Source organism: Strix aluco, chromosome 4, assembly GCF_031877795.1.
Source record: "Strix aluco isolate bStrAlu1 chromosome 4, bStrAlu1.hap1, whole genome shotgun sequence".
Taxonomy (NCBI): Eukaryota; Metazoa; Chordata; class Aves; order Strigiformes; family Strigidae; genus Strix; species Strix aluco.
In genome coordinates, this window is record NC_133934.1 from 55,365,183 (window position 1) to 55,389,740 (window position 24,558).

The following is a 24,558-nucleotide window of genomic DNA, read 5'->3' on the forward strand; positions in this document are numbered from 1 at the left end:
CAATTGTATAGTTACATACATCTCCTCTCAGGAGATGAGGTTAATTTCAGGATCTAAAGCAGACAGCCACCTGCTTAAGCATTAAACATACTGGAAAGAAGTCAAATTCAGTTTTCTTAAAAAAATGGCATAACCTTTTTCAGTACCGTATGGAAAACCAGCAGAATCCTAGAACACGCTGCTGTTGATAATGGCACACTGCTGGCTAATCACTTTTATGAAGGTCATCCTGATTCATGCAGCCAGACAGCATCTTACCACAGTCTTTCCCTTTCCATTGTACTAGATCCTACCAAATGCAAATGCCACCTACTAAGCTGTTTCCCAAGCAGAATGATATTGAGATGATATCTCATGATATTGAGACCAGAGGCTTTAACTTGTTGCTTGAAAACTTATTGTTTGGAACAGCTTGCAGAGAATTAAAATTCTAGTTTTTACTTGTACAGTAATAGTGTGTTACCTTTAGATCTGTCCTCTCCGAGGCATGTCAGTCTTAGAAAACTATAGCATTTTTTAGTTAGAAGTCCTTGATAATGCAGTATTTTTTCCAAGCCTCTGCAGCACAAGTATTGCATCAGCTAGAAACTAAGCATACCATATGCATGCCAACATGTACCTTCACAGTAATATTTAGTACTTATCAGCAATTAATCATGAATGTTCTTAGGAAGCTGTTAAACAATATTATTCTAGTTTACTTACCCTTTAGCTGGCCTAAATGCAATCAGAACGATGAGGAAGTCTTCCTAGAGCATCAGAAAGAGCCATTCGAGACGTGATATGAGACACATGAATTTTCATTCTCTGGCTATTGATCTTTTTAAAATTTACATTCTAAATATTAACTTTACTGGAACAAGTGGCAAAATTCTCATGACATAAGCCAAAACTTAACATAAACCCACATGGTGGGGCAGTCAGGGGAAAAAAACCAAAACAAACAAGCAAAAGAACCCATAGATTTGCAACTTTCCCTTCTTCAAGATGAAGGTATGAGACCTGATTTTCTGTTGTTTTAAAGAGTATAGGTATGAGAGGTCCTGCTTATTTTCTGCAGTGCAAATTTTTTTCCTCTTCGTGTTTTTTCAAGGAAGATTATTTGAATAAGCAGAATAAGTAGATCAGAATTCTGCCAGTACAGGTACAAAGGAAATAAAATCTAAGTAACAAAGTAGATTTTTTTCTGATTCCCTACTTTCTCTCCCTCCAGCATTTCCATCACAGTCTGTAAAGTTTGTGTATTGCTCATATTCCAACAGGCTCAGAGACACCTGCTTAATTTACAGTCAAAATAGAAGCCATAGGCAACAAGGAAATTTAAAAAAGAAAAAGATGAAAAAAAAAAAAAGAGATGAAAGGTGTTTCCAGGGTCTTAAAGAAGGTCATGAGTAGACTTGGAAAGAAATCCTGGTTTATTCACTAGATCTTGCTGCCACCCACAAAGCAAGTTAAGAGTTCAGACTTTGGTTAAGGACTAAGCTATTTCTTCATACTTCAAAGCTAAACAAAGTAGGAAAGGCAAAACTTGGAATTCCCCTAACATTTATGAAGACAAAAAAAATTCCTTATCAGGAAGAAAAGCTTTCAGAATTTCAGTAACAATGAAATGAACAATACAAGATATGAAACTCACTCTTTCAATTCAACCTCCCTCTTCATGTCTTTTTTCACTTTGCCTTTTAGGATATTTGAAATTATTCATATTTATAGATAACTACAGTCACATGTTAACACTTTCAAGCCCCTCGGAAAACAAAGCAAACAAAGCTTGTTAGTTGAGTGTCTAGACATGGCCAAAGTGTCCAGCTTATTCTACTTTATTTAGAAGAGTAGGCATTATGTGTCTAGAAATATCAATTGTCACTAAATCAGCAACGGTAGAAAAACATCAACCGAATTACCACGGAAAACAGAAGAAAGAATCCATTACCATCTTGCTAAGCATTGCTTATGCATAATTGGAAAGTAAGTGTTTATTAACTTTTTTTGTTAAGCTTGCAGCCATTGTTCTTCCCCTTTTAACCTTGTGTTTTAATACAGTCGAATTATATAATCATAGCTTTTAAATAATAACATAGAATATAATTTTGTTGTACTCTCAGGTCCACTTCTGCAGATTTTTGCAACACTGTGGGCCAATACATTGCACAGGCCAAGCCTTTTAGTTGTTTACATGATAGTTACACAGGCATCTGGTTTATATAGTATTTCATACAGTGCAATAACAACATAGAGTTAACATACGACATGCAGACCACCTAAATTCAGTTACATTTGTTGTGTTCATATCTAAGGAGTACTGTGCAACTCTCAGAAACAGAAATTGGACATTATTGACAAAGAACTAAATTAGTAAAAATCTATCCCTTAATTAAGCAGTGAAGCTCTTGAATGTCTGAGCCAGGGCACCAGGACGTTGTTTAGTTAGAGAGTCTTTTAAAGATCTTTGTACACTAATATAATCAAGAGACAGTGCCCACCGGAGGCAGTTGCAGCCTAAGTATTTGATAAAAGATAGTGAGGAAGGAGTTAGGTAAAACTACAGGTAACAGCAAGATGGTTAGGATTAACAAAGATGTGTTCCTGTCACATGAGTGTCAGTGTGTATCAACAAAGTTGGTCTTTAAGCCTCCTTGATCCTGAGACTGCTGTGTGTCTGGTTAGTTGTCCAGCTAGCAGAATGTCATGAGGAGTCAGGGTGGATGCCTTGAATACCCTATCTACACCAGCATTCGCATTTCCCTGAAAAAGAGTCACTTACCTGAGACAGTGTCCAGTTTATCAACCACATCTTGGCATCACTTGGCCTTTTGAGTGTGGACTGTGTTGCATTGCTAGTTGCCCTCCAGTCAAATCAGTGGGCTGCCTTCTGCTAAGGAAGTAAAAGATTTCCTAAAACAAAACAGTTTGCTGGTCTCTCTCAGGCTGTATCCTACAACCTTTCAGATACAAGAATTTTCTACAGGTCAGCTCTTCCGTGCAGGCTGCACACTAAGAAGCAACAGCCCGCACGCTGCTTCTTGGAGTTGCTTTAGAAGGCCAGGTCCTCTCAGTCACCTCTAGGCTTCAGTATTTGGGGCAGGGATAGCACTGACCCCAAGCCCAAGACTCACCCCAGCTTTTCCTAGATCCCAGGGCCACTTGTTACTTTCTCATACTTCTGTGAATTATTCTCATACTTCTCTGAATCTTCTTTCTTCCCAGGGCCTAGTAGGACCTGCAAATGTGCTTTATGGCGGATTTTTTTTTGTTTGGTTTTGTTTTTCACTTCTCGGGCTTCTCCCAACCTACTCCAACTCCCCATGGGTAACACACTTTCTGACACTGCTCCGGTGGAGACTCACAGCTCCTTCGAGCTCCTTCAGCTAGCAGTACCACTCTCACACACCAGGCTAAGCCTCTTGCCTAGCTCCTTTCAAGCAGCACTCAGCAGAAAGCCCCTGTTCTGCACTGGACTGTGACCATGCCATGCTCAGTTCACACCCTTGTTCTTGGAGAGTTTCAAGCAGAGAGACAAAAGTGCACTCAAGGCCTGGGAGTAAAAATTCTAAATTAATCGCTGTGTGCAGGTTTATTCTGTTAATAGCATGAGATGCTATAAATGCCTATTTACCAGTGTAGAAAAACTGCCTGATGCTTTACTGTATAATTGAATTCCATGATTTATTTTGTGTTGTATGAAATAATAAGCGTAGGCTGGCTTCAGCTCTGACTTATGCTGTCATAAACGTAATTTGTTTGACTGCAATGGAATTACTAAGGAGTTGCATACAGTTATAAAATCAACTGAAGAATCTGCTGTAAGCATATTGCACATGAAAAGGAAGGCAGAGGGAAGTGCTGCATTCAACTTTGAAGGCCTTTACCTGACTTTTATATATCTAGTGGAACTTTTTCATACTAGTTGGCTTCTTTATTTTCAAATAGAATTCAGTGGCAGAAATTACTACACTTTAAAACTCAAATCTCCTTGGAATCCAGAACAAATCACCTGCCAATACTGAGACTAGTAGTATTTTATATCTTCTTGCTGATAAAAATGTCTGCTATTATATTGAAATCTCAGGTCCACCAGTAGAATGGAAGTGGAGTATTAAAAAGTCTTGAACAGTAAACTCATCACTGTTCTTTTGTCTGAAGTCAGAAACAAATGATTTTTTCTTGTATGTATCTGACATACAAGGAATATGAAAAATAAGCAAATTTTATTGGAATTAAATTGTGGAGTTGAATCTGGCTTGCATTTGACTGCTGCCTCAGCATAACATCAGGGAGATTGTGATGGTGGCACATTTACCCATCCCTTCAAACATTCTGCCAAACTCCTGACTGTAGACAAAAGACATCCCATGATACTCATGAGAGAGATTAGGGCTTGTTGGCATTGATATCCTATTGATATTCTATTAGTCATTGATATGACTAATTAAAGATTATTTTTTCTTCATAAAGCAAACATTTTAAGGATATATTGATTGATTTTAATCAATAAGCAAATAAAACTGTACTTCTGGTAATCAGTCTTATAATTCCTGAAGGAATTAAGTAAAGGGAAAATAAATTTCAGTACAAGATAGGCAGAGCAATCCCAAAAATTATCTTTCAAATTATTAAACATGAATCTCAACACAGTATTGTGGTGTCCTGTGCCTTGTAGACAAGAGCACAGAAGACATGGAAAAAACAGCGAACAATAATAGTGTGGTATAATTACATGAAGCTTACTTTCCCTGAAAAAAATAAAATTAATGCAGCGCTGCTGTGTTCTGTAACAGGGTTGTAGTCTGTAGTCTTGCAGTCAAATAATTGACAGGGTCCAGAATCCAGCAATTTAAAAGCATGCACAAATAGATTGAAGGTAAAAAGTAGGGTCAAGTATGAAAACTGAATGACGGCATTGCATTAAAAGTTTTATCTTTACAGTGTTCAGACAGGAAAAAGAAAAAAGGTAAACTCTCAGTTTATGTAAGTGACAATGTTTTTTCTAATGTCTACATAGAAAGTGTGGTTTACACTGACTAAGAGTTTGCCCCTAACAGTGTTTTTTGAATATTTTCTTTTTCTATTTTCTTAGTAAGAAGAAACATGTAAGCAGGACCTTTTTTCCCTTGGAGTTCTACTCTTGCTGTTTTTTCCCCACGCATGGTCATAATTTTCTGTATGTCACATCATAATTTCCTCTGCAGCAGCTAGTTTGATATCACAGAAGATTATGACTGCAGGTGAAAGAATAAGCAGCAGGAGCAGATGAATGCCTCAGTACAAAAACACATGCAAAGAGGACCTAATTAAAAACTAGAGGAAAATAGAACATGTAGAAAGAACTCTTCCCCTCCCCCCTTGGGCTACTGAAAATTGGTTCATCTTTTAAAAAATAATAATAAAAAAAATGTTATCCATAAAACACTGGTCTAACCTAAACAATACTTTGGTCAAAAAGCAGCCAAGAACTGTAGCCAAATGCAATAAAGATGAAGCACCTAAAGTAAAATGGCAGTATGTAATTTAAATTATTTGATCATTACACCCAATTGCAGAGTAAAAGAATTTTAAAAGAAATACTGTATTTTTTCCACGTCACCGAAAGCTGCTGCCTTAGCAGCTTGGTTTATGCAAATAAGGGACCTTGATCATACAACTCATCCTTTCCCTTGCTGACTTGCACCATTTATACCAATGTAACTATTTACACCAATAAACTTCTGTAGAACATGAATTGGAGAAAGGAGAATTCAGGTTTCCAGTTGAAAGACAAAAGCAGAACATTTCAAAGTACAACTCTTAAATTTTAAGCCCAAAACATCATTTTTAAGAATTGCTGTCAAGTAGTTTTCTAGGTGATTATCTGAGAAACGGGTGTATTTTTCTGAATCCTACATATATAATAAACATTATAACAACATGGTAACTTGTGATTTCTGGTGCTTTTTAAAGGTTAAATCTATTTTGTGCATTTTTGAGTCTGCAAAGCAATATAGGGTCCCTACTGAGAAATATTACATAAAATCATATTGTGAAACACAAAATTCACATTTCAGCATGAAGATACAGTAACAAAGATTTAGCAAAGAACTGTTTAGACAGCAGTGGCTCTGTGGTAGTCATGATGTAAAGATACCATAGGAAAAGGTAATACAGAGTGTTCATACCTTACCTTTTTGTGAGAAAAAAATGGACAGGCTTTCAAACAATCATTCAGTACATGACTATACTGAACATAGTTTTCTATGCTTTTACTTAGTCGTTGTTTAAATAACTATGATGCCATCATCACCAGAATCGTAATTTTTACCAGCCTGTGGGTTTACTCACCATATACACGCTTAAATAACAGTGTGCATCTTTGCAGGACCAGGATCGTTTCTGAAGTACAGAATTCTAAACTGTAGTTTAAATATTAGAGATGACAAAGAGAAAAGGTTGGAATAATGGAGGAACCAGACCAATATATTTTAAAACTTAATTAAAAATTGGGTAAAACATGAGTTTTTAGAACTGTCTGAAACTGTGTTGTTTTTTCTCTTGTGAAGACACAGCTCTGTATCCTAACAGAACATTAATAAGAAATGTTTTTGTCCCAATCTGTATGAGGTGCATCTGCTTCTTTAATGTCATTTGGATTGGCAGAGCTTAAACTTTATATTAAAAAGGGGCCCAGTATGAAAACAACAAAGTTAGTTTAAGGTTTGGATTAAAGAGCACTATGTGAGCTATTTGCGGAAAGATTTTCTGATATCTGCCTATACTATGGTACAGCCCTTTGCCTGATGTAACTATATTTCCAGAAATAATAACCTTACAGTGGTGACAAAAGTCAAAGTATTGGTGCATGTGTTTTAGAAATAACTCAGTGGCTGTATATAGCTGATGCTTTACATTGTTTTCATACTTTAAGCTCTCGCTTTAATTCTTTTTTCTTGTTAACCTTTTATGACTTAGTGGTTTGGTTTAGGGTTTAGAAAACCAGGGAAGAAAAGTCAAGGGAAAATTATGCAAACACATCTTGGGAAAAGCAAATTGAAACTACTCTTAAGTGCTGCATTTTAAAGACCTACCAATCATATGCACTACAAAAATTTTGGTCTTTGATTTGGGCATCCATTGGAGCAGACATGGCTGAGCCATGGGGAAATTTGACAAGACTCTGTTCCTAAGGGGAATGTGAGCAGTCACAGTAATTTGATAATCCACATTAAAACTCAGTTTTGCATAAAACTCCTATGAGCAAATCAGGATAGAAAAAGAGACTGTACTAATTCTTAGAGATGGTTGCGTTGCATTGGGCTAAAGAACATTGTGGAAGTAACAACTCATTCGGTAATAAATCTTACTGTACATTTTGTAGGGAAAAAAAATCCCTCTGGTCTCTTGGGTTGTCATTCTGTCATCTTTAAACAGTATTACGTGTACTTAAATAAAAGAAACTATACAACAGCATTGCCCTTTGTGAGCTGTAGTGAAGCATTTTTAAGCAGAAATGTGAATGCTCTCATTAAACTGTTCAATCACTGATCTCTTAGGAATAGCAAATGTTTATTTAAAAAGGTCACAGGAAAAAATTTCAACACAGCTTCTGGGAGGCTGAAAGCACGTTAAGTGTGGGAGTTCATAGAGCTGCTGAACTGCAAGGTAATAGTTGGATTGAGAACAAGACATAGCAACATACTGTGGTCTTGTTTTGACTGTAAATGATTTGGAGTTCAGTGAGTATTCTTGTGTGCAAAATCTGTTTCTTAGCGACGGAGCAGGGAGAAGTGAGTCAGTAATAAGTACATGGAGTATTCTGAGTCAGAAATACACTTTTTGCTTGGGGATGCAACGGAGTGTTATAGCCTGAGCTTGGAGTGGGTAGTCAGGACCTTCAGAATTTTCCTCCTACATCTGGTACAGGATTCTCTGTGGCCCTCCACTAATGAGCTGAGTTAATCCTCTTGGGCATAAGGAGGCAGCACCAGGAGATCCTAATTATAGCACTATCCCAGGTCTGTTCTTCACCCAGCTGCCTGGGGCAGAGAAGCAGCTACGCGGGGTGAGCTCTAGCATGGGAAAGAGGTAGAGCATCAAACTCAATTAAGGCATCTCTTTTGCGAATCTACCAGCCTATGTAGTCTTGTCAAAGCCTGCCACTTATAGCCTGCCACCTGCTTGGGAGACATCCTGAAGTTCATTTTACCCTAACTTTTTGAGTATACTTTAGAGACAGAGTGACATTTCCTGGAGTGACATTCGTTTCTGAGTCTTTCTGCCTCACTTTTGCTGGCAGCACAGTGGAAGCTGATTATCTATCTACCTAACAAAAATATGGTGTGGATAAGAATTTTGTTATGTATTTGAAGTGAGAGACTATTACGTACTTAAAGATACAGCAGTTTTTGATACTCAACTTTGACAAACCAGAGAAAATGAAAGTAAAAGGATATATGAGTTAATATCTTACAACAAATGAAAATCTTATCACAGTTATTTTCAGTGGAGTTGTGCCAGATTCCATCCAGGTAAGGAACTTGGCTTGTAACTGGTTTTTGTTTTTTTAACCCTTGCTTCCAAACCCTCACCTGACCCTACCTTTATATTATTCTTTGCTTATATATTTTATATGCAGTTCCATATCAAGACACAGGAACAGGCTTGACTCCTGATTCTTACCTCAGGCTTAATTTTATCATGGTTTTAGTTTGTTATTTTCAATTGCATTATAGTAATTTGAGGACCACATTCAGTCCATCTGATCAGAATCAGTGATTCAGTTTCATTTTGCACACCTGTTTCGTGAGTCAAATACAAAATCATGTATTTGCATAACTTCTGTAATAAAAAATATGAGGATACATAAAACAGGATACTGGAATATTCCAGTCAAGTTGTTGTGTTTTTTTTTTCTCTGCTGATTTGGTAAACGTAAGCACTGAATCTGAACGCCTGTCTATATTGTCTCGCTGTATTTTGGTGTAGGACTTCATTTCAGCATTATGCCTAAGTTTGTCACTGCATCAAGGATGTGAGATATTTATTTCTTTTATATTTCTCCTTTTTCAAAATGGAATATACATACCTGCAGTGAAACACAGTCCCCTGATGTCCTGATCATGCCCAGCTGGAGACAGTCATGGCAGTGACATTTTCCCTCTGTGGCATGTATCTCAGTTTTTCTGCAAAACACTTATTACTCTGGTAATAAATCTAATAGTTAAGATCCACCAAGATTTACACTTCCTCCTTCAGCTCCACTTAGCAAATTATCTGAAGTCCCTATATCTGCCCCCATATATATATATTTATATTTATGAATATATATAGTGTAGGTGTATATACAATACTCATAATCCTTTTATATATATATATAGTATGTGAGAGGTATATATGTCTCATAAATAGTATTAACAAGAATTGGAAGATTTGGAAACTTCTTTTTGCAGAGCTCTGGAACTCTTTATAGTGGAAGATCATATTATAAATGCAGACAACCTTGGTTTTCATACTGAATACATTGCAAAATGAGGAAAACTTGGTAGCTTGACCGCCACGTATGATGGGGAGAGAGAGGAGTGATGACTGAGTGGTGAATAACAAGGGAATGAGATATGCTTTGGGGCCATTAAGAAATTGAGGAGAGGGGGGTTTTTCCTCATTTTGCAAAACTTTTGCATTAGGGACTTCCCCCCAAGGTTTTGTTTTCATCCAGATTTTCCAGTTGATACCAACTGTAACTCACCTGAAAGTCTCTCCTTTTGGAAACCCTGAAATTTAGGTTATTGACTGTTGTCTGTTGCTGATTGCCTGCTGGGAAAGGAAGTGGTATTGTCGATTACTGTAATAGAAGGCCAATTTTTCCTTTATTCCTACACTGATACATCAAATCTGATTTGTTATACAGAAAGGGTTCCATACAAAGATTATGGTGTGTTATTTATGACACCTCAGAACATTGTAGCCTTTTATAGATGCAGAGTGAATTTTTCTTTCAGCCATACAAAAAGAATCTGGTAATGGTATTAAGTTTCAGGTACAGAAGCACAAAGAACATGCTGTGTGGCAGTGAGTGCAGGAAAAGAGTTTGTGACTGGGAACTAGTACCTCTCTGCTTTGTCCATTTTATTCCCCATTCTGTTTTTAAGTAACCTAAGTAATTTATTTTCTGTATTTCAATTTCTCAATCTGCATAGTGATAATAGTAATTTATGTGGTCCACAAGGGTGTATGGACCAGGCTTTGGAAAGTGCTCAGAACCTCCCTCTGGCAAAACCCAGTGTATCTTTGATATATTATCAGCTCCAGCAGTTCTGCCTTAAACACTGAACTTCTTTACAAAGGTATTAGTGCCAGGTGGTTAATCCCTTTTGTTGTAGGTGTTTTCACTTTCCTAGCTCTGTTGCACTAAAAGCTGTCTGGCCCTCAAGCAACTCTGTATGAATTTGACAACACTGGAGGAATGAATTCACTCTGTTTAAAAACTTCGTTTTGTATGATTACTGTTATGTTTGGGACTCTACGGTGGGTTTTCATTTCATTTTTTTAAATGTAACTCTTTGTTTTACAGATGAGGGCAGGAACGCAGTTGACCATGCAGGTGGTGCACATATTGTAGTAGACCATATAAGGTCACTGTGCAGTAAAACAGATCCAGCCAGTGAGAAGCTCTTGACTGTCTTTTGTGGCATGCTGATGAACTATAGCAATGAGAATGGTAAACAACACCGAAAATTTGCTTTATGTCTACCAGGAGAACAACCCCATCAAAAAAAGATAAAAGTTAAAGTCAACTGTAGATTTACATTGTGGATACTAACACTAAGTTATTCTGAAAAGATCAAGTGCCTCAATTCACATATACAATTTTCTGTTTCAGTAAAGTTATGTTCCCAAAAATATTACATATCTTCCTGATGCAATTCCATATAGCATATCATATAAAGTTTTAAAATCAACACCTGGAATTTACTTCTTTGTCTAAAAGCAATACGTGGAGATGTATCATACACTTTAGGAAAAAACAGATTTACAGAAGTAAACTAGAAAGCTACGTTAAGTCCTCTCCATCTTTCATTTAGTATCAAACAACACTGTAAGACTAATTTGTTGCAGGCATGCAGTGTTGTCTTGATGATTTGGGGGTTTGTATGCCTTAATCTTTTTTCTCCTCGTGAAATGTATATAAAAGCACGTTACTTTCTTCTAAGATAAATGGGCAATAATTGTATGTTCAACACTGTTCTGTGTCTACAAATTATAAGTGTATGTTCTTTATCCCATTAAATAGAGATGTTTAGGGGCTGGGACAGAAACACAAGATAGTATCTTAAAAGAGAAATCCTTGACTGCTGAGGGTAAGAAAGTAGAGTTCTACACTAGTTGTACAAACGTACTGATATTTTAGTACCTAGTTTGCTTCTGCACGCAAGCATGGTAATATGCCAAAGCATATTTCACAGCGTTCACACATTTTCAAGTTTTTCAAAATACGAATCTCTAAGAAAACTGGGATAAATGAGGAAAGCTAAATAGAGGCTGTTCTCCTGACTTGTAATGGCACAGATTGCAAATGTAGTTAGCTAATCACATTGTTTCTTCAATCACACCCATTTCCTGAACTATAGTGTTTTATCTTAGGAAGAAATAGCTTCCTTATTAGCTCCTCACCATTTCCTTAAAGTTATCACTCGCTGTAACTAATTTTCCAAACCTGTGTCCCCAAAACTCTCCTGCTTTTCAGGATGGTCCATAGGCTTTTTTTTTTTTTTTCTTTTAAGATCTTTACTGTATAAATGTTTAATCTGCTGTATCAACTCTTCTAGCGTAGTTTCCTTGTGTGTTTTCTGTGCCATCTCTCTAGAGCTCTCAGCTCTTAGTGTTACTTATCCACTTCCAAATATCGCTGTTGTATGTGTCTCATCTCTTGTTCTTACATTCTTATTTTTCGCCTCTTTTCCTAGTATTATCTAGGAATACTTCTTTACAGTACTTCTTCCTTCTTCTCCAAATAGGAACTTTCTAGTTCCTTTATTTCACATAGTTTTCAGGAACTGTCTTGCTTCATGTCTGCATGAGTGTCATATTTTATTACATTTCATAGCGTTAACTCCATATTTTCTTTATTTGTTAAAATATTTGCAGCAAATATACACTCTCATTTCTAAGCTACCAGAATTCTCTGGATTAATTAAACACTAATGAGCAGCCATTAGATTTGGTAGCTCAGGACAGAAGAGTCCAGAAGAGCTGTGTAGAGATACTGTATCAGTTTCGCTTCAGTGACCAAGCTCCCAGCAGATCTCCCCTAGAAAAACTAATTATGAGATAAATCTCCCAAACAAGCAGCTTCTGAACAGTTCAGCTATTATGAACATTGAATAAATGGCTCATTCCATCTAGTAAAATAGCTTATTCTGATGCAATCAATAAAGCAGTTGTGTAGTTCAGTGACAACTAGGAGGATTCACTAGCTGCTCTCTACTCTGCTAAATGACATCTTTCATCTCGCAAGAACTAACGAACTGACACAATATTCACAGAAGCCGCTGAAGCAATGTCAGAAGTCAGAATTCTAGGGCTGTTCCCAGCTCCTGGATCTGGGTGCACACCACCACATCAGGGAGGAATGCTGGGGGCTTACCAAATCCTCACCTTACCCCACATACTTGGTGGTCTCCATGAGAAAGGACCCTTTGGGTAGGGACCCAGCTCCTGTTTGACCCAGCACCCATGGGTATGCTGTGTAAGACTTCTGTCCTTTAGTTTCATTGTGAATTTGCTCACTGACTGGGTCAACCACTGAATTAAAGCCCCAATAATCTGCCAAATCAATACTTTAAAAAGAAAAAAAAAAGAGAATTAAATTTTTAGAAGAAAACTCAGTGACCATAGCTGCAGCATGTGAATGGAGAGACACAGGTAGTTGACCTGTCTTGCTAGTCTTAAGAGCCACCAGTACAATTGTACCATAGTTGTGAACTGCTCTAAAAATATCACCTGCGGACCATTGTAAATTTTCAAGATAAGAGTCAATGTCAAATATAAGCTCACGACCACTTCCATGCATTGCAGCATCAGGTGGATAATATTCTGAGCAAATGTCGTTCTTTGCTGACCTGTTAAACATGAAAACTCAGCTTGCCCTGGCAATTAATTGTGCTCACAGATTAGTGGATACCATTTTCAGGATTTATTTGCAAAGGCTTGATCCTGTGTTACGAAGAAGATAAACACTACGTTGGTTTTTCTGAAGGATGAGGAATATGGGATTGCAACCTAGAGTCCCAGATTGCTTTGTCTGTAGTTATGGAAACAATTTGGACAAAAATAAAAGGAAAAATATTAGAAATGTAAGAAGGGAGTGTTTCAGTCTTTGAAATAGCACTTCTACCTTCTCTTTTCTTGCTTATGTAATCTTCACCTGCTTAGCATGCTATGTTACAAAATTACAGGTGGGGACTGTGAAGATTTCTTTACCACTTTTAATGACTTCCACTCTTTTAAGTTGCACTAGCTATCCAGATAAGGAGAATTAAAGCACATTTGGTTCTTAGTTGCATCTAATTATCATGAACACCCTAATATTTTCTAATTCTTAGCATTTTATGAGCAAAGAATATGTAAATTGTTTTGAGTGTAAACAGTTTGTAAACAGCTACTACTTTATTTTCAATAGCTATCAACTACCTTATTTTTTTAACATGAGACTAATTCCTGAGTACTTCAAGTTTTTGAATTAGCACAGGGATTTATCATAAATAAGTTTTATTAAAATGGCAACTGAAGAGCAGCTACAAGTAATATATTCTTTTCCTAAACAGACCCAATTAATGGAGCATTCTTGTATGTCATCCCGATTCTAGACACTCAGCTTGCGATTCTAACTCCATTCATAACACTGTAGTCTAAGCTTTAAAACTAAGATTCCCTTTACAAGGTTCTTGTGCTGTCTGCTTGTGTTCAGGAATTATTTTTGCTTGCTCTCTCAATTCTTCTTTTGTCTCCTTGGTATCTTATCACTTCATTAGTCACTACAGGGTTAACAGAACAAACTCAGCTTTGGCATCTCTTGCAGTTTTTTTAAGATTAAAAAAAGTGTTGATTTTTAATTGGTTTGCTAGAAATCAGAGAGGTTTTTCTGATGGAACACATCCTTTTGCCTTCAGCCCTGATTATCTTGACCCTCTCGGTCGTAATTGTACTTTACTACCCAAATTCAATCAGACACAAATAGCTCATCCCTGCTTTTCATTATTAGTTCTTAAAATGCAAAGTTGCAGGTATGGCTAGGAATGCATCACACATTTGTGAATGGTTTTGCTCACGGCCTGATCTGGAATGAAGTCAGTCTTGACAAAAATCTATAACAACTCCTTCTTTATCAACCTATGCAAACTTTATTCAGGGTACAGAACACCTGTGCTTAAAGCTGCTGTTTGGCACCCTTCAGTGGGTTCTGAAGACTGTTATAAAATCATAGAACGGTTTGGGTTGGAAGGGACCTGAAAGATGATCTAGTTCCAACCCCCCTGCCATGGGCAGGGACACCTTCCACTAGACCAGGTTGCTCAAAGCCCCGTCCAACCTGGCCTTGAACACTGCCAGGGAGGGGGCAGCCACAGCTTCTCTGGGCAACCTGTTCCATGTCTCACCACCCTCACAGTAAAGAATGTCCTATTATTACATATAGTCTCTGTGTAGCTATGAATCTGCTTAAGAGCAAGAAGCAAAGCAGGCTTGGATAAAGAGGGAAAAACTAATAACTAATCTAATAAAACTAATAATCATATGCAAACACTCACATAAGAGTTAGTGACATGAGTAGTTATTCTGCAGATCTCAGTCCTGTGAGCCAAGACTATTTACAAGTTAATGGGAACAGTCTATAAGATAGCTAATTGTTTCTTGAGATTTAGAAAACAAATTATGAAAGCATTTTTAAAGAAATGCAGAAATGATGGAAGAACTAGGCCAATTGGCTTATTAGGTAGTCAAATTGGAGATCAGAAGTTGACTGGGTACAGTATGCGTGTGTGAAAGTATACATATATTAATATATGGGCATATATATGTAAATAAAAATAATTATGCTTATAGATTGCTTCCTCATCTCATTTCATATTAAACTTCAGTCTGTCAAGGTCGTCTTTCCTTCAGTGCCTTTGTAAAACGTAACATTCTGATGTTAAATCATACAACTGCCAAGCCTTTCTTATTCTCACAAAACTTAGCTACTGGAATGAATGTTGGGGATTGATTTGCACTGTTTACCATCTGCAGAAGCTATGTAAATACACAACAAATGAAAGGGAGATTTATGGCACCATTATTATGATCTAACAGCGATATTTCAGTAATGCTTCCTTCTAAGACTTACCTTTGCTAATTTTCATGCTTGCCGTGGTTGTTTCATCTACATCACAGCTAAAGGTGTCTAGCATGCTTTCAAGACCTAAATATACTTAAATGCAAAGTCACCTAAAGCATGTAAAAGCAGGTTTAAAAGTGTGTTTCTTATGATAGTGAGATAATCAATACAATCATTTATGTGTTATATGATGATTTAACATAGGTGTGGGGATTGCAAGCAGGTTTCTCTAGCATACAAAATTATGCCACCAATTTACACAAAACAAATTTTCCTTTAGCATTATAATCATGGTTACTGATGAAACATGAAATGACTATTTGTTTTCTGAAATTCTGTCCAGAATCTTAAACTAGCCTAAATCAGCATTTTAAACTCAAATGCCCCCAATAAAGTTCTCAATTTGGGATATTCTCCCCAGATCTTACTCTTTGGAGTTTCCATGTGTGTCACCGAAGGACATGGAGCCATTGAAATTCAAGTTTTAGGTAGGTAATTCTTTGTGCTGGCGCATGTATTGATTGCCTTTTATCTACCTGTATATATATATATATATGCATCTGTACAGCATCACTGTCAGTGCTTTTCATCCCAAGGGAATAACAGAGGCATCTTCCTAGTGCAACATGAGAGCAGTGTAAAATTTGAGAGAGTTTCTTTTGTGGCTTTAAGTAAGTCACAAATTCAGAAGAGGCATTCAGTTTTTCATGCTTCCTGCTCACTATGCATAAAGTTCTGCTTAGGAAATTGATAGAAATGCTGTTTCATCCTGAGACACAATGTTGCCTGGCTTCATGGCTCACTTCAGTCCTGTGTCAGGCAACTGCTTATAGGATGGATGCACGTGTCTTCCTGATTTTGTCTCCTGCTCTAGTAGGGCCTTAACACTTCCTGCAATGAAAGGCTGAGATACGCAGCTATTCCAGGTTACCCAGTCTGGGGGTCTTTCGTAGGACAGCCGGAGAACTGCTGGCAGTCCCTCCAGCTAAGACTGAACCACTTAACATGTTTTGAATTTCTCTGAACTAAATAGTGCTGTAGGTCTCCATACCAGTGAGAAGCCTAATACCTTTCTTAAACTTCTCAATAGACTTTGGTCTTGTATTTACTAGAGAAAGAGCCTCCTATTGGTGATAATGACAGATGCAAATGACAAGTTCAGAATTTGTATGGCAATCCCAGGCTTATGTATAAACATAGCAAATAGCTGCTGGCAGCCTTTTATTTTCAAAGGTTTTGCCTCCTATGCAGCTTTGTGACTCACAGGGTTGTCCTGTCTTTGGCAGACGAGAAAATTTATCCTTGCTCGTACTGCAGTTAAGACATCAATATTTACCTTATTGGCAATTCTTGTAATCCCGTTACTACCACTGTAGACCCTTCCTGTGTGCAGGTGCCATTCTTCTACTCCACAGAAATGAGACTGGTATGGAGTCAGGTGTAATGCCTGGCTTTTGACACAGTACAATTGTTCTTTCTTAGTATATTTTCTTTTTCCTTTTTTCCTACTTGGGAATTCTAGATGCCCTTTAATTAGTGCACTCCATGCTCTCTTGAACAATATTTCCTTCTATTTGGCTCTTAAGATTCCTGTTTCCTTTCAAAGATGGGTATGATTTCCCTTTTTCCACTCATCATCTCCTCCACACTTTTTATATATTTTGTATTATGAAAGAGACAGCAGAAAAAAACCCTGCTCAAAATAGAGAGTTTATGCTTCTGATGTCAGAACGCTTTGCCAAATGAAGCCCATAGAGATTAATTGTCTCTTTGTCCATTACAGTTGGATAAAGTGATTTTAGAGTGACTAAAGGCATAGTCTAGTAACAAAGCAATTTCTTTCCACATAATTTTCTGTGGCATTTATGGTTTGTGTCTTTGTTCTCCTACTCTCCATGACTACCATTTTTCCTTCAGAATTTTTAAGTGTCTGCAGAGGACAATCACAAACTGAGGATGAAAACAGATTATTTACCAGTAACTTGAGTTCTCCTACACGATCGTTTTCTCCACAGAACCATTCCAGCTCCCCCTTCCCCAATTTTCCTATTCAGAGATGGATTTTTACAGTCAGTTTGGAATGAAGTAGGAGGGTGTAGTAGTGACTCACACATCTGCCGGAGGTAAAATGGCATTCAATGCATGCGCTAGTGCAATTTGTACTTACCTGAAATTTGACAACTTCAACAGCTCTTTGATGTCTAACATGGCGTTCTCACAAATTTCTCTAAAGACCACGAATCTGTGGAAGAGGTAACCCCTCCCCCCAAAAAAGGAAATTCAGTTACTGGTAAGTAATACAGTTTTATTAAAGATGTCAAGCCATAAGGATTCCTGCTCATCCCCAATAACCTGTAATAACCATGCCACTTACTTATTTAGTGTACCAAATTAATAATTATTATAAAAGTATTTTACACTGAATATAAATTAACTAAACATTCCTGAATCTTTCTGTAATTTTTATTATATGAAAATTTCAGACACACTTGGCAGAATCCTGAAGGCAAAGAGCTTTCCAAGAGCATGAGATGATACTAAATTTGCTAGACTCAGGATGTAATATATTTTTATCTCCCTGTAAAAATCTGCAATTTTTATGGCTCTGATTCCACAGATATAAAAACTCAGATTGATTTCAATTGCTCAGAATTAATTCCTTAAAAAAAAAAAAAAGTAATGAGTTCCCCTGTAGGGCTTGACCCAAAGCTAAATGAAGTAATACAACTGAACTCGCTGGGCTTTGGATCCTTGTCTTTTGAGTCTGTAACATTTAAACATAGTTTTAAGTGCTTACAAACAAAGGAAAAGAGATGCTTAGGAAAATTACTAAACAACATCTGGTGTGTTCGTGTCTGCTTCATTCTATTCAACTGTGAAACAATGTTTTTCTTCTTTGCTATGTTATAGGTAAAATGTGTAAGAAAATATCGTTATAAATAATCCTTTAAAACAATCATGTTTCTGCCTAACCATCAAAGCATCTTTCTATTTGCAGACATCTAGGAACAATAACTTTCTTACTTGTAAATACTATAAACTTTCATCCTATGCAAGAAATTATCAGAATGGCTTCTAAGGACTTTTCTTAAACCTTTCATTTTTTTTGTCTTTATTAAACTTTCTTTTTTCTCAAGCTCCTCATAATCTACATTGTGACTTCCTGTGTTTATAAAACTTTTCATGTTTATTTCAGTGCCAGTTTATATTCATTCTAATTTTAATTTTCCAGTTTTGATCTTTAAGGGAAAACAGTGTATAGGAACAAGCTCTCAGATAAATAATTATTTCACGGACATAGTTTTGTTGGATTCTAGTCAGCTAGTTTCAGTGAGCTCAGAATCAAACCCAGCGTGTATTAGAAACCTGATAACCACAAAATTATCAGTAGCTGCATAATTCACTGTACCCTATGACCAGATCAGGAGGGAATATTTCTGGGGATATGTCCCATTGCTAGGGGGAATTATGAGTCTGTATCTCAAGTCTGGACCAGATCCTAGTGTAGAAGAGTAGAGGAGACAGACATTTTAATGCTGCTTAGCCTAGAAGTTGCTTTGTGTGAAAAATGCTTTTTTGGTTTAAAGAATAATACTATGGACAGAAATGCTAACTCACTGTTGTACTTTCTTTTTATGTAGATACCCTGCAGTCACAGCTTATCAATATGGGTGTTATTCCTACATTAGTGAAATTGTTGGGTATTCATTGCCAAAATGCAGCTCTGACAGAGATGTGCCTTGTTGCATTTGGCAATTTAGCAGAACTTGGTAAGTCAGCAATATTAATCTCAAATTTACATCCAGTTTTTGTAAAGTTAAATTTTAAGACTAGCAAAAGCCTTGCACTGATGCTTGTTTCATTCCTTTTGGTACACTCAAAATTTAAAGCAAGCAATTTCTGCTTATTTCCTCTAAAATCTATAGGGGTTTTTTTTCCCCTTCAGTAACTGAAATTTATTTGGGTATTTAATACCACCTTATGTTTTATGTTAACGTTCTTCAATGCAACTAAGCACATTTTAAATCATCTAAACAGTATTTCCTGAGCGCTGCTACTTACTGTGAATTATTTATTAACAATATAAAATATGTATCCTGGTGTAGCTCCATGAAGTTATACCAGGATTAAATTTGATTCATGGAAATCACCAAATGAAACTGAGACAGGCACAGTGCATAGATCTGCCTATACAATATTCTTTTAGGTGTAGAGTTTTAACAAGTTCGAGTCTGAATACTTGCATGTATAAATCATGAATAACTGCTAAGCTGCGAATGATATTTTTAGCAAGTTTAGTTACAGCTTTGTTTAAACTGAAGTTTGTGGTCCTGCTTTGATCCGATATCTTTGCAAGTGGATTAGTTTTCAATGGAATTCTTCCACCCAACAGGTTGTTAGGTCCCATGTTTTATTATCACTTGAGTTTTACATTGCTGCTAACCTATTCTGTGAAATTTTAGACTTACGAGTTTTTTTGCACTGGAGTAAAGTAATACAGCAGTTATGATATCATCCTGTATTTCTAAGAAGATTCAGCAGTTCAAAATATGGAAAATATATCTGTGAGTTGTACTATTTGGTGGCCTGAAGTTATTCACAACTGTCCCAAGTTCATAGATTTTGAGGCCAGAGAGAACATCATGTTATTTGATGGGGTCTGATGACACACATAATACCTTTGCTTATAGCAGAGAAGTCTACTTAACAAATCAACAACAGGAAGAGCCATCAAAATAACACTGAAGAAATTAATAGATCAGAGATCTTCAAGATGGGCATTATGAATCGTGTATGCACAGCAGAAGGTATAATACAAGTCATATACTGGAAATTCTAGTGCTAAAATGCAGCTAAAACCATATTAAATATAATAAACGGTATCTTCACTGAGAACTCCATTTCCTTTCCCTCTTTGGAAAGACCCAGCTCTGTCCAGCTGAGTAATAAGAGCCATGGGAAAGAAGCTTACCAGCAGCTGCTTCCCTTCCTGTTCCCATACGCAGAAAAGATGCTCATTCTTTTAAGACTGGCACAAAATTAATTTAGCTTGTAATACTTTAATCTCCCTTGAGCAATAGCTTAGTCAATCACATCATAACTGTAATATTTTATTTTTGCCTTGTAACTTCAGGGAATTTTATTGTGAGGCTGTCATTTTTCATCACTTAAGAGACAACTGCATTGCTCAGATCCCTTGAGAAGCATTATACGTAACTCTTATTTTGTGTCAAAGCAGAGTAAAAGCCCAATAAAGAGAGTGATGATTCTCCTTCTAAAAACACTGGAAAGGTCAAAAATCCACTTAGAATGTGCTACGCAGTCATGCATATTGAGAGAAACAATGATGGGATGTTGACAAAAGGGTCTAGGTCTGCAATACATGCTTTTTCCCAGTCCTTGGGGTCAATTCTACATTAAAATAATCCCTAACCATCCATTAGAGCAATAGCAAAGGTGCTGGAAGGTTTTCTAACTACAGATGGCCCTCAGGAGGTGGCAACTGGAGAATGCAGAACACCAGCCCTACCACCTGCACCCCCTGTAACACTGCCAGTGAGGAGGAATAAGATACAGGCAATGGAATAAGAGATGCTTTTGTTGAATCTACATTTGAAGAACTGTTATGTGCTGGCTAACCTCCTGGTAGCAAGCTAGCCCATCTGTAAATCTGCTTTGTGCTATCTGTGAAGTATAAAATGGCCCTGCAACAGCCATGCACAGATTCCAAAGGAAATGTCACCATCATGAAGCCATGTAAATATTAAAACATTCAGTATGACTCCTCATCTCTCCATAGAAAATGCAGTATATAGTCTACTAGTCTTACTGTTAAGCTGAGGGAAATCAAAGACTTAAATATATATTTTTGTAACGTTACAGTTTCTGTAGCTACCTTTACATTCTGTTGGGCAGAAACAACCCCAACAGCCTTGATCATATATATATACATTTTTAACAGTCTTAATCATAATTCATTCGGGTCAGTACATTTATTTTAAAATGTTAGGCATTTTTCTTTTAATTTAGTGACAAGCACAAGTCTATTGTTCTTGTCTGTGAAGATCACTATTAGTCATCTTACTGAATAAACCTGGTAATAAAGAGAAGAGAAATAGTCCTACCTTTTGATGTGGTTTGTTTACTTGATACTAAATTTTTCCTTTTGCTTCACAGAGTCAAGTAAAGAGCAGTTTGCCTACACAAACATTGCTGAAGAGCTTGTGAAATTGTTCAAGAAGCAAATAGAGCATGATAAAAAAGAGATGATTTTTGAAGTTTTGGCTCCCCTGGCAGAAAATGGTGAGAATTTGATTTTTTTTCTTACATTATTTTTTATTCATTCCCTTATGTGTATTTTGGTGTATCAGTGTCTTTTTCAGGGACTAAATGCAGAGTAACTAGCTGCCTCATTCAGAAGCTGCCATGGCTGATCCTTTTGATGATAGTTTCATATAAAGTGAATAGATCTTAATTGTCTGAGCATATGACAGGAGCCAACAAATTGTAGATGCTAATTCCACCTCTGATTCACTCTGTATATGGTTATATTTTATTACCCCGTACTCACAAAGGCAATATCAAAAGCTGTTTTTTAGAGAGCTTTACAACATTTGTCTGCAAAATGGTGGCTCAAGCATTCATAGTCCATTACAGCACCCAGACATCAGTCATTACATCAGCTCCTGGGATCACAGAACCACTGGCAGTTCCATTCCCCGTGGACATTATTTTTGCAAGGGGCATGTTAATTGCAGAGCTAAGAGCTGGACGCTCTGCCCATACGGTTCATTGAGAGATCATACACATTTAATTTGGGTGTTGGTGGCATATATTATGGTAGCTACAGGTAGCTCCAGGAGACTTGAGTTTCATTCACTGCTCAGGCCAGAATGGGACATGATGTGTGCCTGATCACCCCTCCAGGATGTTCCTCCCAAAGGAGTTCTGGGTGGTGTGTGTGATCTACCACCTGCCCCTAAAGGAAACCAAGAAATGAGTTAACAGGTAGAGCTGGACTGAAGTGGGAAGCAGTGCTGAGTATGGAAGACATCACAGTATTTGATAGCTCTATAACCTTGTTTTGATCACCTCAGCATTAAAGCTTGTTTGAATGGAACAAATTATTAGCTAGAATTGTAAACTCTATAAATATTTAGGTTTCATCCTACTCTGTTGTACACACACTATGTCTGTTTTACACAGTATAAATCAAGACAAATTTTTACTTCCATTTAAAAAGTTATTTTGTCTTTTAAGTGGTATGTGAAAACAGAATTCCTTTTTTCAATTCATTTATATTATTATATAGCAACTAAAAAAAGTTGCTCTAAGATAGTTCCATCCTCAGAGACTGACACAGAATTGGATCAAACCTGTTGCAGGTTTGACATATTTCAGTTCAAATGCTTAATTTCTTAGACTGTTTTATAGTTGCAATAAAATTTGATAAGTTTACTGCTGCTGAACATAACTCAGGTGCTTGCATGTTATGAGGTACTCAGCTAAACTCTTCCACTGTGGATTCAAGACACATTTAAATGAGTTCACTGTGTTGGTACATTTAGGTGCTTTTGATTGTAGATAATTAGCAATAGGTCAGGAGGCAAGAACATCTAAATGAAGTATTTGCAAAGTCCGGATTTTGGTTGTGGCGGTTTTTTGAGTTTGTTTTGTTTTATTGTAATTTAAGCTGACTGGTGTACCAATTTATACTTCAAATCACAGAACATCTGCAACCTGGTATTCTGTAACTAAGGGAACTCTATTTTTTAAAGTACCTCGGTGCAAAAGTGCCTATTAAAAAAAATCCCAACTGGATATTTTGCATTCCCTAACAAAGTTCACAAGGTCAGCCGCTCTTAGAGGAACAATGATTTTCACTTGGGCAAAACCCTAGTGACAACAGGAAATTGAGAGTCAGACACATCCTTCACCAGAAGTAGAACACTTTTCCTCACCCAACTGTCTCTTGTAAACTATATGGAAAAAAAAGTATTTCCAAAGCTTTGGCCTTTAAAAGCTAAGAGAACTCCATTTATTTGCACATCTCTGCAGAGGTCTGTGACTGTGCTTTCTAAAAATCAGCATGCAAAAATGACCAGAATCACTTTCACATAACAAAAAGACGTAACACAGCATCAGACAACCTTCCATTCCCACTTAATAGAAAGGGAGTCTAGGCATGTAAAGGAGATTCCCAGCTCCAAGTTCACAGGGAAAAATCTGTTAAAGATTGTGTTGTAGAAACAACAGAAAAAATACTGCTCCCAAGTCCTATGTCACCACCTGAAAGACATGTTTGTCACCTTCTCTGTTGAGCCTTGTTGCCAATAACAACTAAGAAATTATTTCGTTTCATCTGTTTCCAGTTTTTCTTCAACCACAACAAATTTCTCTCCCAACCCAGCCTTTTAGATTTGAACTCACCATACTCCTCCTGCAGCCCTTTCAACAAATGGCAGAAATCTTGGCTCAGCTAAAAGAAATGGATCATTACTTGCTCTGAGATTTCATCAAGAAGTTCTGTATTTTACACTTGTGTGTCTCAGTGAAGTCAGTAGCTTTTCTGTACATGAAATAGAATAAGAAACCCTAAGTTTGTTCTGCAACACAGTCCAAAGTCTTTGTAAAGCCCAAACAAGGCACAGGCCTTATGAGTCTGCTGCATGACTGAGATGCCAGAAGTTTGCTGTAGAGAAATACCCTCATTTTTGAGAGCTGAAGAGTAGCTCCCTACAGCTTCAGTGTATAGTTGTGCTCTAAAGGCAGTCCAGAGCCAGGGGAGCGTCTGGTAGATGAATAATAACAAAAGTTGGTCCTGAGAATTTAAAATAAAGAAGTTGCAGTTTTATCCACACAAGCTGCCAGTGAAACCATTGACATCACTACTTCTTTTCATGGTCTGTCCTGTGTATACATACAATAAAATGTATTTAAAATCATGATTCTGACTCCTATTATCCATGCTATTCTTCAGATGTCATTAAACTGCAGCTGGTTGAAGCAGGCTTGGTGGAGTGCTTACTTGAGATCGTTCAGAAGACTGTGGACAGTGACAAAGAGGATGATATTGCAGAGCTTAAAACAGCTTCTGATCTTATGGTTTTATTATTGCTTGGAGGTAAGTACGGTGTGTCACTATCTTCTGCAAAGCAACAGCAGATATTTGTAATGCAGTTTGCCTGCTGAATTTTACTATTTATTAATTTTCTAAA

General features: G+C 37.0%; 1 protein-coding gene across 6 annotated transcripts in view; it reads left to right on the forward strand.

The window, feature by feature from the left end:
* The window catches only part of RAP1GDS1 (Rap1 GTPase-GDP dissociation stimulator 1), a 102,560-nt gene that overhangs the window by 65,426 nt on the left and 12,576 nt on the right, over positions 1-24,558 (forward strand). For 4 of the 6 annotated variants that reach the window (XM_074823139.1, XM_074823140.1, XM_074823143.1 and 1 more), the window contains 4 exons: positions 10,541-10,687; positions 18,982-19,110; positions 21,518-21,643; positions 24,321-24,464. In XM_074823139.1, coding sequence (XP_074679240.1) covers positions 10,541-10,687; positions 18,982-19,110; positions 21,518-21,643; positions 24,321-24,464 — 546 coding nt within the window. The remainder of the gene's footprint in view (positions 1-10,540; positions 10,688-18,981; positions 19,111-21,517; positions 21,644-24,320; positions 24,465-24,558) is intronic. The other 2 variants (XM_074823141.1, XM_074823144.1) reach the window with 1 other exon arrangement.